Genomic DNA, 18,495 nt, shown 5'->3' on the forward strand with positions numbered 1-18,495 from the left:
TTTCATTATTCCTGTTTTTAGCTATCCTGTTTTGTTTTTTCCATATGGAGATGAATGTTGTCTTTTGTGAAGGATTGTGCTAAAATTTTGATGGGGATTGCACTGAATCTGTAGAAGGCTTTTGGTAGGACTGCCATTTTTACTATGTTGATCCTATCTATCCATGAGCATCCTTTCTTGAAAGACTTGGAGTTGATTTTTGTTTTTTTGTTTTATTTTATTTTGTTTTGTTTTGTTTTTTGTTTGATACAAGTCTTTTGCTTGCTTGGATAGAGTTACTCCAAGGTATTTTATATTGTTTGTGGTTATTGTGAAGGGTATTGTGTTTCTTTCTCAGTTCATCTGTCATTTGATTATAAGAGGGCTACTGATTTTTTTTTTTTTAAATCTTGTATCCAGCCCCTTCACAGCAGGCACCTTACCTACCATGCTATCGTCCCTGTCCCCAGGATTGAAATTGTTTAATAGTTCTCTGATTGTTCTAAGGTGCATCAAATCTTAAAATGCAGAAGATTTGCACTATAGAACACTATAGAGTATTATGTATTTATTTATGCTGGGACCCACTCTAGACAATGGATGAAATCACCTAGGCCTGAGATCTGAATGTTGATGTGCCTATCTCTTTTAGTGCTGGCATTTTATTCATGCTCCCCAGTTGATTCTAATGTGTAGCCACAAAGGATCATTTCACTATTGTAATTCTCATGGCTTCCTTTTACTTGATTTTCTCCCTGTGGGCTTAAGTGAGGTTTCTGGTAAGCCACTGTGGGAAAGAATTGAGCAAGTTTGAGACCTGCTACCTACAGAGGATATGCACTTGTTTGGTTTTCTTCTGTCATTCCCAAGTGGTAATATGAAACTTAGGGTTTTCATTGCTGGTGCATCTGAATGTACGTATACATGGCCACATTCAGGAGCAAACTGTTCGCAAGCTGGTGTGGCTAGAAGACTACTGGAAGTTATCCAATGTTACCTTTATAAGGGGGATATTTTAATCTCTATAGGTATACTTCTATGTCTTTCATTCAATTTTTTCCAAATCTGAGCAAGAATTAACTCCTAAGACCCAACCCCAACCACAGAGAGCCTACCCCAGCTGTTTGGATGCCCTCCCTCATTCCTACATTAGTCATCAGAGTAGTTATAGTACCCACAGTTCTTCCTAAAGAAATTATAAACATTCAATGCCACTGTCGAGTGAATAAATATGGTTCTAACCTTAGCAGATCCTGAATGGAGAGGTTGACCAAGGAGTTTGCTTTACTCAGACAAAATTCATACTGTATGAGGACCAGTCATTGCAAGAAACTGTTTTCCTCTATACCAGTGGTGTTCAATCTGTGGGTCATGACACCTTTGGAGAGGTCACCTAAGAGTATCAGAAAACACAGATACTTACATTATGATTCTTAAGAGTAGCAAATTGCAGTTATGAAGTAACAAGGAAAATAATTTGATGGTTGGGGAACTGTATTAAAAGAATGCAGCATTAGGAAGGTTGAGAAACACTGTTCAGGTTGTGCCTCAGTTATCCTATTTATTACATTTGAGTTCAAAAGGACTTTAATTTGAATTCTGCCTTGGTTGCCTGCTAGGTAGGAGCTGAAAAGAAGTTATTTTCCATTCTAAGCCCTGATTGTCATATGAAAATGGTCATTGTCATAACCACATGGGATAACATTCTCTCTCTTTCTCTCTCTCCCCCCCCACTCTACCCCTACACCCCATCTCTTCCAGAGAGGGTTTCTCTTGTAACAGCCCCAGCTGTCCTGGAACTCTCTTTGTAGACAAGGCTGGCTTTGAACTCACAGAGATCCACCTGCCTTCCCTCATCTGAGACAGGAAGACAAGTCAATGAACTCCAGACTGCAAGTTACTATGAAGAGTAGAAAATGTGTGCTGGGCTACAAGTCTACTCAGAAGATAATGAGACAAGGCAAAGCCATGCTAGTCACTTTCAGCTAGTGACTGTCCATCAATGGCAACAATAGCATTGAGATGATCTCGGTATCAGGAAAATATAGAGTATGTACACTGGTGACCACAGACACTATATTCTGACATAAGATGCAGGCCAATACCAATGGTGGAAAGCAAACTTACCAGAGTTTATTTTTGTTTGTAACATTATTTTTTTGTGGTGTTGGGATTAAATCCAGGGACTTGTGCATGCCAACATAAAGCCACTCCCCCAGCCTCCCAGGGTGTGTGTGTGGTGTGTGTGTGTGTGTGTGTGTGTGTGTGTGTGTGTGTGTGTGTGTGTGGTGTCTCCCCAGGAAAAGTATCTTACATAATACTACCTCATGCCAAGCATTTTATTAGGCCCTTGGTCAAGATTCCTTATCTATGGAGGTTTAGAGAAGAAGCCATGTGCAAGTGAAATTGTTACAAGAATAAATCACAGATCCCAGCTATGAAGAGATTATAGGAACAATGAGTTTGTACATCATTGAGGTTTAGCTGAGCTAGAGTGGCTAGTAAAGGCTTATCTGGCTATGAGATTATTTCACTCACTTTAATTCTAAAATTGGGCTCTCTCTCTCTCTCTCTCTCTCTCTCTCTATCTATCTATCTATATATGTCTATAGATACAGATACAGATATAAATATAGAAATCCTGATATGTCTTCAATGTAGTTTTGATAGGGTAACCATACTATATGTATGGGAGTTCTAGTTTCTGCACAACTCCAAAATACTTGGTATTGCCAGGTTTTAAAATGGCTAAATAAATGCACACCATACATTACCTCCTTTGGGTGCTAATTTTCATAATAGAGGGAATGATGTGAAGCTTACACCTAAAGGATGAGAAATACATCAGATACAGAAGATGGAATGATGTGACTTCCATGGGAAAAAGAAAAATAAAGTATACCAAGGCTTCAAGGTGGGAAGAAGTAAAACGATGACAAAGAACTAGCAGGGTGAGGGGTATGAGGCGAGGCAGCTCACAAGTTGTGATGGACAGCACAGAAGCATTTGCCTTCAGGACACTGTGGATCTGGCAGCACACACATCGGTAGAAATCAAACTTAACAACAAAAAAGTAAATGTGAGGGTTGCAGAGATGACTCAGTTGTTATGATCAATGCTGCTCTTCCACGGACCCCAGTTTGATTTCCAGCACCCACAAGGGAGCTCACAATCAACTGTAACTCCAACCCTAGGAAATCCAATGTCCTCTTCTGGTCTCTGTGGATACTGTATGCACACGGTGCACAGACCTACATGTATGTAAAATATCTATATGCATAAAATAAAAAAATAAAAAGGTAAATGTCCTACAGACTGCATAAAAATCAAGGAATAACCAGGACCAGTGGTGCATGAGTGTAATTCCACTACTTGGGAGACTGAGACAAGAGGATTGCAAGTTTGAGACCAACTTACAAAACAAGACCTTTTATTTTTGAGACAGGGTTTCTCTCAGTGTAACAGCTCTTGCTGTCCTGGACTCACTTTGTAGATAAGGCTAGCCTTGAACTCACAGAGATCAGCCCTCTTCTGCCTCCTGAGTGCTGTGACTAAAGGCATATGCCATCCCAAATGGTGCAAGACTGAATTTGTTTTTTTTTTTTTTTTTTTGTTTTTGTTTTTAGAGACAGGGTTTCTCTGTGTAGCTTTGTAGACCAGGCTGGCCTGGAAGTCACAGAGATCTGAATGCTTCTGCCTCCTGAGTGCTAGGATTAAAGGCATGTGCCACCACCGCCCAGCTAGCAAGACCAAATCTTAAACTGCCAAACAAAACAAAATAAACCAAGTCAAACAAATGCATAAACAAAAAACCGGTTGGCAAGTGCAAACCATTGAAAGAAGCTATCAAACAGAAATTCAGGAACTGCCTATTGTCCTATAGGAAAAAGGGAGGAAGGCTCATAGTGATCAAAATAGAATCTCTTGTCTTCTCAGTAAATGGTTACTTGGGACTGATTAAATTTAACTTGGGATGGGGTAGAAAATAAAGCATTCCTTGTATGTGATCACTGTGGATGCAAGTTCAGTCTACCATATACAGAATAGCTTTGCTGGACAAGGGTGAGTGCTGTTTGGAGGTATGAGATTGTGCATAGAAAATAAAGTAATTCAGAATCTGGAGAAATGGCTCAGCCATTGAGGACACTTGCCAAGCACCTGAGTTTATTATCAGCACTGACCTGTTGGCTAATAACCACCCAATTCCAGAGAATCCGACACCCTCTTCTGGCCTCCATGGGTACCACATGCACATGGTGCCCATATAAACACATAAAATAAAAGTAAATTTCACAAAAAACTTTTTCTTGAAAAAAAAGAAAGGGAAGTGAAATCACATTCAGAGGCAAGCGTGAAATCTCATTTCAGATGTCAGTTCTCAGTCAGGTTGTGGTTGTCTCAGGACATTACTGGAGACTGAGGTGGGGAAGTGAGTAGTCATAGCGATGAACCAACAGCTCCATCCAAACTCGACTAAGAGGGAAAAGTAGAATGGGAAAAAGAGAACGCAGTGGGACTTGTGGATCAGCAGTCTCGGTGAGGCTGAAGAATTATAACAAATGGGGCACTAACAAGGGAATGAAAGTATAGGTGTCAGCTTGCAGAGTAGAGCATTACCCTTCATAGTGCACTTCAAAGAGGATGATTAGTGTGCACGTGGAACTTTGGTTGTTCCAGGGAGAAGGTTGTTGGAAATAAAAGATAAAAAGCTGAGACACCAAAGTACGGAGGAGGTTGTCAGCATGATTGTTGGATTCATTTATGGAGTTCAAAGACAGTGCAAGGAGTTGGAAAGGGCAAGGAAAAGGTTATATTGACTGGAAGGTCACATGGCAGCAATCAAGATGAGTGGGCAGTATATATGAATTGAAAGAGACCTGTGCAGGATGAAGAGAGAAAATCATTAGGAAGTTCAAGGTTATCTCTAGGAACTCTACTACTGTACCTTTTTGACCAACCTTCCAATGACAGAATGAACCAGTCAAACCAAACCAATTAAAGGCCTTCCCACCAGGGGGCGCTACCAACACTGGGAAGAAAACCTCCTAGGGAGTCCCTGGAGGCCAGGAAAGTGTTTCAGTATGAGCTCTGAGGACCCCTAGGGCTCTTCTGATGTATTACAAGGAGCTTAAAAATGCCCTGACTCATCTGCAGTTTAGTTTTCTTAGTGTGTGTAAATAATTATTGGTTTTGTTTTAAGACAGGATTTTGCCTCTGTAGCCTAGACTGACCTTGAACTTGGAGTGATCCTCCTCCGTCAGCCTCCCAAGTATTGGTATGAACTATTATGTCTGTTTTTTTAGCTACTTTTCTAAATTCCTTTAACACAGTTACTGAGTCATTAGGAGAGTTTAGTTATGTATTTTAACAACAGAAGGAAACCTGTAATACTGATACTGTTACGTGCAACCTGATGGCATTTTGTTCTAGGTAAAAGAAGGGTTCTTCATAACTGAGCGTTTTGAGAGTTGGTTAGTAGTACTCAGAGTTACAAGGTTGTTCCTAATTCACTTTCTGTAATCATGACATTGCAGCAGTGGAGAGGGGAACTGTAGGCTGGAGTCTGAGTTGTAGGGGTGTCATGATCAACACTGGAGTCTTGCCACACCAGAAACGGTTTGAAACACTGCAGATAAGCTCCCCCAGTTTTTTGTTATCACAGTTTTGGGAAGTCACAGTGATGCACAAGTGATACAGTGTAGGTGGATTTGTTTAGGTTGTGCTTTAAGAACAACCACTGAGGGCTGGAGAGGCACCTTTTCCAGAGGACCCAGGTTCAGTTCTCAGCACTGACTTGGAAGCCCACAACCATTTGTAACTCCAGTTTCAGGGGGCCCAGCGCTCCCTTGTGATCCCCACAGGCACTGTATGGTGCATATACTACACACATGCAAGCAAAACATTCAAACTTGTAAAATAAAAAAAATGTTTAAAGTAAAAAAGAACAAGCATCCTTGACTGTCAATAGTTTAATTCAAGAGATGTTATCTGTTCCGTGTGGGTGGATAGAAGGGTTCAGCGTACTGTGCTAACTCGAGGATCCAAGCGGATATACATTTCATGTTGACATGTATTTTCACTATCATAATCACTACTTGTTACTAATGCAAAAGCATTTGGAACCCTGAAAATGAATGCTTCAACTGGAAAACAATGCATACCACTTCTCAAATTTCATTGATTGAGTCAGTCACATGCCACCCCCAAGTTCAAGAGGTGTGCTTCTAATATAAGCCTAGATGCAAGTGAACTAGACTGTCTGGCATTAACAGTTATGTTTGGAGACCCTGAGAAAACCATGTCATCCTTTAGCCTCAGTTTCCCCTGCTGCAAATGATGTTATAAGGATTCCTCGTTGTAAGGTTAAACTAAGTATGTTTCTTATGGTTTCTAGGAGGCAGAGTGCTTTCATTCAACCAAAGCTTCCATCAACTGAGAAGCTTGGCTTCCCTAGTGGCAGCCGGTAGCAGTATGGTAGCTGTCCTTACAGGATGTCTGCAGAATGGCCTTTGTTCAGAAAATTACTTGCCAGCCCCTTTCTCTCTCTCACACATACACACTTGAGGCTTAGAACAGCCTTTCCTCTGTGAGCATACCATGATTGTAGCCCTAGCCCTTGCTGGGAAACTCATTGTACAGCCACTAATTGTCTAGTTCCTGGGGAAGCTGGAGAGGTTGTGAGGGTTTCCTTCTTCCAGATTCTCTAAAGCCTTTAAGAAAGTGAGGTCAGCAGGCCAGTTTACCATTTCTCATTGTTTAAGTCATAGACACACCCGAGTACGCCTGTTGTGACTCAGGGATGACCTAAGTCACAGAGAACACTCCTTTGCTAACCACAAGTGCTGAGGGTGGTGCAGAAAAAAATAAACAAGCCAACTCCCCCAAACCTGTGTTTGGGTGTGAGGGAACCCACATGTATTTGAAGGCCAGAAGGCACCTTCTGGGTGTCCCCCTTAACTACTCCCCACTTCAGTTTTTGAGGCAGGCTTTCTCACTAAACTTGGAGATCACAAGTTGGCTAGTCTGTGTAGCCAGCAAGCTCCAGGTCCTCCTGTTCTCCACCTCTCCAGCCTGGGATTCCAGCCATGGCCCTGGAGGCCATCTTTCCCTTTTATGCTACGGAAGGTCTTCATCCTTGGGCAGCATTTTTACCAACTATGGCATCTCCCCAATATCGTCCTTCCCCCAAAGGAGGTATTTCTTAAATTTCCATGCACTATGGCTGAATTCTTTTTTTTTTTTTTTTTTCTGGCCCCTTTCCTATAGGTCATTTGACTCTTCCTAATTTCTGATAGACTAGGCTGATCTGTGAACTGAGTGGAAACTATTTTCTTACAGGTTTCTCTACCAAAGATTCTGCCTACTACTTCCTTTTAGAATTGTTATCTATGGCCCTGCAAATAGGCTAGTTAACTTTGGGCCCTCAGAGCCTGTGAAGCTAAAATAAGGCCAAAGGGGGGTGGGGAGGGCATAGGTAGGGAGGAAAAGGAGGACACTTGAAGGCAGAGGGAACAGATGTCTGCGCAGGAAGGCACAGCAAGCGTGTAACACTGCCTGGGAAGGGAAAAATGTGGCAGAGAGGTTGTGGCCAGATACCTCTAGCGGTCTCTGGTTAAAATCCAGAAGGAAGAATAGCAGGTTTTTGATAAGGGACAATGACAGGAAACTCAAAAGCGAGGTCTGGTGTATCCATTTCTGAAGCTTAGAGCGGTAACGCATGAAACGCAGGATGGGCGGGGGAGAGACACTGTTTTCTCAATGTTTCCTCTAATTTATGGGCACTAGGAATCCACCGAAGGGAAAACTGCACTCTGCTGCGCTCTCCACCGGCCTCCCCCGTGGGAGAGAGAGCGGGCGGGTGGAGTCCCCGCCTCGCCCCATCACGTGGCCAGAAGCGCCCTTTGCACGTGACCTCCCTTGCGCTAGGCCAATCAGCCTCCGCAGGGGCGGGGACTTGGGGGAAAAGAGAGCCTCTTCTCGCGAGCCTAGCCGCCGGAGCTCCTGGACCGCCCACGGCCGCCAGCGGAGGTCTCGCGAGGCTTGGGCGCTGCGGCGGTAGGAGGAGGACGGGGAAGGACGGAGCTCGGCCGAGGCGGCCTCCCTCACTCACTCCCTCGCGCGCTCGCCCGCCCCCTCCCTCCCTCCCCTCCCTTCCCTGGCCCCGGCCCCGGCCCATTCGCTGCGCGCTCTCCGGCTAGGGAGGATGTCGGGCTCTTCGCTCCCCAGCGCCCTGGCCCTCTCGCTCTTGCTGGTCTCTGGCTCGCTCCTCCCAGGGCCAGGTGCTGCTCAGAACGGTAAGCCGAGGGGCCGGGGGCGGGCCGGGCGGGGGCGCCGGGCTCCGGCAACCAGAGGGGCCGGGCCCAGGCCAGAGGGGGATGCCGGAGCCGGGAGCGGGCGGCCGGGCTGAAGCGAGGAGGTGCTTCGTCGAGAGTGGAGGCGTCGCTGTGGTGCGAGCCCGGGGCGCTGGAGACAGGTCCGCGGCGTGGGGCTCTGCGCTCGCTCACCAGGAGCTGGAGTAGCGGGGGCGGCTCTGGAGAAGGCGTTCGAGTTCGAGCCGGCGGAGGGGTGTTGGCGGCGAGAGAACCGGGTTCTGCAGGCACTGACACCTGGATTCTGTTGGGGCCCCGGAACCCTAGTGACATCCTGAAAAATGGGAGGAGGGGGAAGCTGGGTTGAAAAGGATCCCTAGAACACCTAGCGGGAGCCGACTACTTGAGTCTCTAAGAAGGTTTAAAGGTTTAGTAAGGGAATCGGGGAGCCTTGGATTTGGGGGTAGAGGGAAGGTGGGCGGAAAGATGATGGAGTGGGTTGACTGCAGTAGGGGACCTGGAAAAGAGAAGCAGCAGTGTCTCCAAAAGAGCTGGGGGAAGAGGGCTGGGTTTTGCCAAAGAGGGTGGAGTGCTGGGCATTCTAGGGTAGCGGTTGGGAAAGCAAAAGGGAGTTTCTAAATAAGGAGAGGAAAATGAACAGAGGATGGGGGAAAGCATTAAAACTGAGATAGAGGAAACATCAGAGCAGTAAAGGGTGCCTGGGTATAGAGGTGGGTGTTGGGGAAGACGAAAAATAAGGGAAGGGAGTAAAATGCAGGAAGTTGGGGGTGTAATGTTGCTTTGCAGCGTGGTGGATACATTAGGGAGGGGATGAGTTGTGGCAAATGCTGTATGATGTAGGTTCGGCCTTTGGGGAGGGCTGGGACACAGTCATATCTGCAGTGGTGGGTTTGAGGGCAGTTGAGTAATGGCAGGGTAATGGAGGAAGTGAGCTTTTGAGATCTAAAAGTTTCAAGACTGAAAAGATGTTATTTCTGAGGAATATGAATGTGGCCTCTGGGATGTGTTCAGGGTACAGTGGAAGTGGAAATTGGGTTTTGAACTGAAGCTTTTTAGAAAAGATGGTGAAACATAATAGGCATAGGGGAGCTAAACATGACAGATTCTCATTGAAAGCTCTGTCACAGTTCTGTTGCTGAACTGATCTTTCAGAAACAAACTTAAAAGGATAATGAACCTATTTCAGTTATTGTGAAAACAACTACTAAGAGGTTTAAAGATTTTTTTTTAACATGAAAAAATTATAGGAAGTTGGTTAGGGAAGGGAGACAAAATTATTTTAATCTCCGCATTCTTCGTTGTTAGGGTAAAACAATTACAAGTGCTCTTGTCTGAAATTAAAATGGCTTTCATTAAAACAAAATCACTCAGAGTCAGTGGAGTTGAGTGTTCTGAAGAGAAACGGACCTTAAAATGCTAGAGGTTACAGTGAAAATATATCACAGTATTGAAAAAAAAAACACTTTATCATTCTACTAAGGGAATTTTATGTCCTATGGGTTAGTTTCTTCATGGGTCATAAAGGAAACATTTTTCTGTCTCTTACATTGAATTTCCTAAGGATGTGGGCACCCCCCACCCCCTTTTCTTAAGTACACAGCTGTGGAAGGGAAATGGTAGAGTTAGCCTGACTTGCTTGCTCTGTCAGTCATTGATGTGATAACAATATGACTTGAGTCTAATTCTGATTTCAGTTATTTGTGGAAATAGCAGTTTCATTTTGTAGGTGAGAGATTCTTGATTGTAAATGTTTAATCTGTGCTGGCATAAGTTGTTTCTGATGATTTATAATACGGTAAATTGTAGTTTCTTAGCAACTAAGGCAAGGCTTTTGGATAGGCTTACAAAGATTCATCTGGCTGTTCTTGTGTTCTAAATACAGCATAGTACAGCCTTTCGCTTGAAATGAGCTTGGATCTAGTCACGTGACAAGACTTGTAAAGTGACTATGAGTCCATAGTTGACCCAAATGAATGTAAATTGAATTTAAGAAAGAAATGGTTACTTTTGAGTTTATATGGTTGATGGTGCCATTTTAAAACTTTCTGCAGTGTGTCTCAAGTGATAATAATCAAGCTTTCTGTTGATAATAGTCTTGCATTAGTCTGATTTCGTGTTCTAAAGGTTTTACTTTTTGTACAGTGTTTTAGAAAGAGATACCATGTCCTATATAATATTGGAATTTTAGACATACAGATTATTTAAAATAATGCTTTGGAAAATCAGTGTCAGAGTCACTGCTTCTGGATCGAAAATGTGGCAGTTTAGATTAAGAATATTGAACTTTTTGAAAAGGCTTCTGTTTTCATTAGTCTAGAATTTGGTCTAGATGACCCACAGCATCTCTTTTAATTCCAAAAGGAATCTGACTCATTACTATAGGGATTCAAGTAGACTTCATTTTCCATATAAATATTTAGATTTGTAAGACCTGTCCTTTTTTTTTTTGTATGTATGTATCACCCACCACCAATACAATTTTTAAGGCAAAAATTAAGATATTCAAAAGTGTTAGGTTAAAATTGAATATTAAATCGAGAAAGTATGATCTAGAGGCTAGGCTTTGAACACAGATACAGCTGTTTTTTTCTTTCTCTCTTTTTGCAGTGTTTGTGTGTGTGTGTGTGTGTGTGTGTGTGTGAGAGAGAGAGAGAGAGAGAGAGAGAGACTGTCTATTGTCTGTCTGTGGTTGGTCCTAGGGTTCAAACCTTTGTACATACTAGGCAAGCATGTTACCATTGAGCTATATCTCCTCACGAACTGGGTTTGAATTCTAATTCTGCAGCTCAGTGACTGAGTACGTGAAATGGGGATTACAGTGTTAGGGATGATGTAAAGATTAAATGAAGTAATGAGGCTAGTTGTATTTTAATTTGGCAATATTGCAAGTCTCAGTGTTAGCCATTACTATTACCCTTAAAAAGTAGCACAATTGTTCTTCTTGTGTGTATTAAACACTTGTTAAGGCTTTTGTCATCATGAATATAATAGGTCATTTGAAGGTTCCTTACAGAGATTTGTGCCAGCCATGTGGCTGCAATTGAAAGTTGCAGTGAGGAAGTTCTTATTTCCATTTGTTGTTTGGGAGATTTCATGACGTTCATTTCTCCTGACCCCCACCACCCCAGCAAATGAACACATTTTTGTAAGGTCAGGTGTTGCCTTTTCATACCACTGTTTTGAGAGAAGTAGAATGTAGTACCTGGAAGATACTCAAGAGCTTTACAGATATTAGCTGAATGAATGAGGGTGGATGAAGTGTAAAAATATAATATGTTCATCCTGAAACTTTATCAAATTTGATAAATAACTGTTCAGTAGGAGCAAATAGAGAATCTAATGACTTTTATTGTTAACAGCTGCATTTGAAGAAACTATTTTGTTAGGTGATTCTAGATATCTGTGAACATTATGCTTAAAACAATGTAGTATCTGTACTAGGTGATTCATGAATCTCTCAAGTGCTATTCACTTCACTTATTTGACAATTTGCTATTGACTATCTTCCCATTTAGGGTAAACTAAAATGAACAGCAGAAAAATAAACCCCATCAGTGTTAGCCATGGCACAATTAATATGACAAATGTTAAACATGATTCAAATATTATTTGATCAGAATAAGGAACCTGTCTGTGAATAAAGCTTTCCTAAAGAGATCATGTGTCTTTGATTTCTTCAAATGGAGCACCAGACACAAATTTGTCAGGGGTCTGGGAGGAAAGGCCATGTGACTACATTAGAACCTATTTCTTGGCTTGCTTTAAATAGTTATTGGGTCCATGTTAGAGAGACAGATTTTGGTGTGCATATGTTGGCAAACACAGAGCTTAACCTGTGAGTATGCCAAAGTTTAACAGACAATGAAAGAAAAATCCTTCAGTATAAATGTGCTCCACAGTTAATTTAGTTCCTACAATTTAAGGTTTGATTTTATTGTAGATCGAATTTTGCATGTATTTTATTTTTCTGAGAAATTAGACATAAGAAATTTCTTGCTCTTTTCAATATAGTTTTGCTGTGAAACATTTCCTTGTAGGCTTTAAGGCAGTGGTTTGTGGATAGCAACCCCTTTCGTAATCAAATCACCCTTTCACAGGGGTCACTGCATATTAGATGTCTTGCATATCAGATATTTACATTATGATTCATAACTGTAGTAAAATTACAGTTATAAAGTAGCAACATGAAAATAATTCTATGGTTGGGGGTCACCACAACATGAAGAACTGTATTAAAGGGTTGCAGCATTAAGACAGTTGAGAACCACTGCTCTAAGGTGATGTTACTGTACTATCATCATTTTAATTTTATTAAAAAATTTTTTTAGTGGTGGTGAGGTTAAATGTCATGCCTCACACATGCTAGGCAAACCCCTGATCTTATTTGTTATTTAAAATTTTTTGGGGGGGCTGGAAAGATGGTTCATCAGTTAAAAACACTAGCTCCTCTTCCAAAGGACCCAAGTTCAATTCTTAACACCCACATAACAACTCACAACTGTCTAACTACACAGTTCCAGGGGAGTTGGTATCCTCACACAGGCATACATGCAGGCAAAACCCCAGTGTACATAATAAGTAAATCTAAAAAAACTTACTTACACTTATTTAAGTGTGTGTGTTTCTGTTTATATGTGTGTGAGCATTCATCCCTTGGTACACCTGTGCAAGTCAGGGCAACCTTCAGAGTTAGTTTTCTAACTCTGTAGATATCTTGGGGATTGAACTCAGGTTGTCAGTTCTGGTGGTTTGGTGGCAATGCCTTTACCCTCTGAGCCATCTCCCAATGTTATTTTTTAAATAAGAGTGTAACAAAGTCAGGTGGTGGTAGTGCACACCTTTAAGCCTAGCACTCAGGAGTCAGAGGCCGGTGCATCTCTGACCAGGTCAGCCTGGTCTACAAACTATACAGAGAAACCCAGTTAAAATAGAGTTTAACTAGGCCTTCAAAGTTATGACTTAAAGAAGTGCTCTATGAGTTTGGGTGTGTTTAATTAAAGGTTTTTTTTTGGGTAATTGGGAGCTAGGTAAAGTGCCCTTTGTTTCATTTTGCTTTTTTTTTGGACACAGGTTCTTGCTGTGAAGTCCAGTCTGACCTTGAACTCATAGCCTCAAACCTCAACCTGAGTGCTAGAATGTGTAAAGATTTGTATGCTTTGGAAAGGAGATTGGGTGCTGTTATCTGTTAAAATGAAACATAGAAAAATGAGTGACCATCTTGGATACCATGTAAAAGGTGTTCAGTGAAATTTTGATAGTTTGATAATGAAATTACACAGTGAAGCTTTGGAAAATGGAAAAAAGCTTTGTGAAATAATTTCTGATGTTCAACTCATTCTGTTTACCTTGTTTACAATGAGAGCACAATTTGGACAGGATCAAACATAATGAATGAGATGGTTTTGAGAGAAAGGGAAAGCCAGAAGGTTGCACCTAGGACAAGGAGAAAAGTTGGATGTACAAATAAGGAATGAATGGATCTTCATTTGAGGAATATCTGGAATGATAGAAGCTGCTGGAAAGAATAGTTGGATATGAGCTAGAGAAATGACTCAGCAGTTAAGAATGCATACTGCCTTTGATTCCAACAGAGGCAGGTGGATCACTGTGAGTTCCAGGCTACATGGAGAAATCCTGACAAAAGAGAGCATATTGCTCTTCCAGAGGATGCTAGTATCTTACAACTGCTTCTGACTTACTGTAGGTGATCTAAAAACCTTGGACTTCATGGGCGTGTACCCTATAAAAATAAGAATAAAATCTTAAAAAAGAATAGTAGAGACTTTTAAAGTAAATTGACATATCAACATTGTATAAGTGGTACAAAAAGGACTTCCTGTTAAACAACTTGATTTTCATAATGACTTAGTGAACAAATTTACATAGATGAACAAATGACATTGATACTGTAGAGTTTAATTTTAACAACCTTAGACTCTGCATTTTAAAACTCATTTATGAGGCTTTTGAGGACTACCTTTTTAAAGTTCCTAATTTTAGTTGGTAAACATTTGTTTTAGGAAACAGAAAATTTCCCTGTAAAAATGAATTGATTATAAACTGGTACATTTTATAGGCTTATATACATAAACTCACTTATTTAAAAGTGTTCATGTGTAAAAACATGTCTAAATTTAAAAGTGTATATGTGGCTTGATCTTCTAGTGATCTTTTTGTTTGCCTTTTCATATATATAAAGACAAGACAAACTGTATCTTAAACCTATTAATCAGAGGTTATTTTGAACTGATTTCTCAGAACTTTTAATTGGTATGTGTGGGGAATGAGGTTTCCTAATGTTTAAAGGATTTCCCAAGTGTCTATATTTTTGGTCAGTATAGTAAATTAGGGGACTGTATTTGTTGCTCAGATACCTGGTGTCTTTTTGTTTTGTTTATTTTTCAAACTAAAACAAAACAAAAAAGCATAACCTGTGCTGTTATAATGCTAATAAGTACTAAGTAGTATCTTTGCATGAAAAAGTTACATAATATGTTTAAAATCTAAGTTTACTGAACAATGTTAATTTTTAATGCTTTATATTTTCTCCAGATGTGTATCAATTTGGATATGATTTGCTTTCCTTTGTATTAAATGTTGTTTTAAATTGATCAGACAGATATATGATGTGAAATCACATTGTTATATAAGATTAATTTACAAAACATTAAATGTCAGACTATACCAACAGTAGTTTCAATAACATCCAAGTATATATTCTAAAAATGATTAAACAAAATACATGTCAAAACCCCAAAACCTTTCCTGATAGAATATTTGACCAGGACCACAGCTGCTCATACAGAAGAGTTATGAGTAAAAACTAAGAGTGTTGCATGTTGAGTTATTGTTGGCTTTTCTTTCTTTCCCTGCCATCTTTCTTAGATAGCTGGATTTGGTATCTCAACTCTCTTCCAGTTCTAAAATTGACTTAGTTCTTTTGATTTTACAGTGTAGGTACTGCCTCCAGTGGGTTTTTATAAGCTTTTAGAAACTTCCTTTAGAGAAGATGATAAATATTAAGACATGTACTGTTTTGAAATCCGACTTTCTCTGAGTATACTTCAAACTGTACTTGCAGTTTTTGTTTTAAGGAAAGCAGAGCAGTGTCTGTTGTAGAGATTGCAGCTTAGTGCAGAAAATGCTGGTGTGAATTAAAACAATTAATTAACAAACATTCTTGCCAGGTAGGTATTTTGCATGCCTTTCTGTTGGTTGAAAACTCTTTGGCTAATGAAGAGACAATGAAATAACACTTAACTATTATTATTGTTTAATGTTATTCTGCGAGGAAGTCTGTTTTTGTATATGACTTATTTTCACCTATTATTTACATATGTAAGTTAGACTCAAAAATCTCTTTGTTATGGGTAAAGATGGTGACCCAAATATTATCCGAATTAAATCTGAGGAGATTCCTAAGAGCCCTAGAAACAACACATAAAACTTAAAAAATAATTGTGTGCATGCACATGTGTATATATGTATAATGTGCATTTATGAGCACTCACATGCCTCAGTGTGTGATTTGAGGTCAGAGAACAACTTATAGGAATTGATTGTCTTCGTTAACTAAGTGGATTCCTGGGATTGAATTCAGGTTGTCTGGCTTATCACAAGTACCTTTACATACTGAGTCATCTCACCTGTTCAAAACATCAGATTTAAAGGACACAGTTTATCAGCTCATTTATTATTCTTGTTAGGTCTGTTTCTTCTTTTTCATTTTTTGTTGCAATTGGAAACATACAGCAAATAAACTGCATGTGGTGGCACATGCCTGTAACCCCAGAAATTGGGAAATGGAGGTAGGAAGATAAGGTGTCTTAAAATCTTTCTTGAGTATATATAACAAGATGGAGACCAGCCTGGGCTCAGAAAAACAAAATCAGCTCAACAAACAAACCAAAACTGAAAGAAAGCACATAATAAATGCTTATGTACTGAACTAGTTTCAGTAGTTGTCAGCCACACTTTGTTATTAACTGAAAATAATCTAAGAAATGCAATTTTACATTATAAACTAAAATTTTCACGATCTAAAGTATAGTTAGGATTTAATTTGTAGTACATCAGTGTATTTGGCTCACAAGATGTTGAAATAACTTTAAGATTGTACAAATTACTGTTGTCAGGCATGTTGGTATGTTGTCAATTCCAGAACCCAGAAAGTTGAGACAGGAAGAAAGAGTTGCTGAGACTAGCCTAGGTTACATACATAGCAAGACTCTGTCTCCAGGTAGGTAGGGGTGTGTGTGTGTGTGTGTGTGTGTGTGTGTGTGTGTGTGTGTCTATATGTCTGTCTATATGTCTGAGACTCTGTCTCCAGGTAGGTAGGGGTGTGTGTGTGTGTGTGTGTATATGTGTGTGTGTGTCTATATGTCTGTCTATATGTCTGTGACTCAGAACAGAAGTTTATTAGGCTGATGGGTTAGCTCATCTGTAGAGTTGCTTCCTACCAAGACTGGTAACCCAAGTTCAATTCCCAGAATCATCTCCTGCAAACTGTTCTCTGACCTCCACATAATGTACACTGTGACACACATGTCCCCTCCTCCAGGCATGCACCCGCATAAATAGTATAATAAAGCTCACAACCAATGCAGTATATTTAACATCTGGTGAAGTAGTATCTTAAGAAAATTGGAGTGATTACCTAACTTGATTTAGCAGTTCATTAATGGGCCATGACCCTCAGTTTGAAAATAATATTTTCAGTAGAAATAATGCCTGCTTGAATACTGTCTCTATTTGTACTCTTCAGGACATCAAGATTCCTATATATTTTTAGAATATAATAAAACAGATGTGGGTTGTGTTTAATGAATAATGTATTTGTGTCTGTGCATATTGCTTAAAAATGTATAGTTTCAAGGGCATTGACTACTAGATCTTAAGCATTCTTTTTCTAAAATATTTACAAAATTTTATCTTCATCTTTTTTTATAATATAAAGAAGTGATGAACCCTTCCTAATTAATAGTGGTAGATGGATAAATATGTTTTAAAGATCTTAGACTACAATTTTTTTATACCTTAAAAAAACTTGAGGATTCTAAAAGTATAGGATATGTGTTCTTTCTTTTCACTTTTAGGAATTTTCTTCTGAATTCCCTGAAGGAATTTTTTAGAATCTCAGAATTGAAAGAGACCTGAGGTTCATCCATTCTAATCTATTAAAAAATGTAGATCCTTTTTCCAAAGTTGTCTTTTCACCTTGAACATTTGCAGTGACTTTACCTCACAAGCAGTGCATTTATTGTTGAGCAGTTCTGTTAGGAGGGCTCCTTAAAGGACTTGAAGCCCCCTCCCTCTTTCCCTCCCTTCCTCCAACTTGTCAGCTTTGTCCTCCAAGAGTGTTGGAAGGATGAATCTTCTACCTTCTACCACATCTCAAGCTGTTGACTCCTTTGCTGAAGCGATTTACAGAAGGACTTATTAGACACATTGTCTCCACATCTAATGAAATCCTAGGTGTAGTTATAAAGTAACGAACTCATAATTTACCCTCATGTATGTAGATCCTTTATCATTTTATATAAATTATGCCATAATTGAAAACATTAGGGAGAAGGTTTATGTTGTTGGCCAACTAGGAAACCTGTTTCTTTGCTTTTGGTAGTTTGTACCTAGCTTGAGCAACCCCACTTTCTTTGGTGTGTACCTGAAGAGGGAATTTCTGAAGCATTGTTCCAGAAAGTGTTGACTAAATACAGGGGCAAAGCACCATAACATAAGTTACTTTAGTTACAAAAACATAGTGTGGGAAAAGCACTGGACCTGGTTCTGTGGTGTTTTTACCTCGCCTGAAGGGAAAAGCCTAACATTAGCCTTTAACTTCTGTGTGAAAGGTGACATCTGAGATAACATGTGTGAGTGCGTGCGATAACATGAGTGAGTGCGTGCACACATTATGGTGATGCCAGTGTTTGCTCAAAAAACAGCTTTGGGAAAATAGTGATGATAGATGACTTTAAACAATGTCATTTAGTTCAGGAGATCTCTAAATGTAGCTGTAAATTTGGCCTTGTATATTGGCTCTTTAAAATCAGTAGTAGTCAACCTGTGGGTCACGACTCCCTTTGGGGGTTACACATCAGATATATTCCTGTAATCAGATATTTACATTACAGTTCATAACAGTAACAAAATTATAGTTTTGAAGTAGCAACTAAATAATTTTATG

The 18,495-nt window shown here is 40.1% G+C and overlaps 1 protein-coding gene across 2 annotated transcripts in view; it reads left to right on the forward strand.

Annotated features, from left to right (window-relative positions):
* The first annotated feature begins 8,012 nt into the window (after positions 1-8,012).
* Nptn (neuroplastin) overlaps positions 8,013-18,495 on the forward strand; it is a 68,992-nt gene continuing 58,509 nt past the window's right edge. Inside the window, exon 1 of one of the 2 annotated variants that reach the window (XR_007835303.1) lies at positions 8,013-8,273. Coding sequence is in view for 1 of the 2 variants with exons in the window: in XM_051197624.1 (XP_051053581.1) it covers positions 8,183-8,273 (91 nt within the window). In the remaining variant the exon portion in view is untranslated. The remainder of the gene's footprint in view (positions 8,274-18,495) is intronic. The other variant, XM_051197624.1, reaches the window with a different exon arrangement.

This window comes from Phodopus roborovskii, unplaced genomic scaffold (genome assembly GCF_943737965.1).
Source record: "Phodopus roborovskii unplaced genomic scaffold, PHOROB, whole genome shotgun sequence".
Lineage (NCBI taxonomy): Eukaryota > Metazoa > Chordata > Mammalia > Rodentia > Cricetidae > Phodopus > Phodopus roborovskii.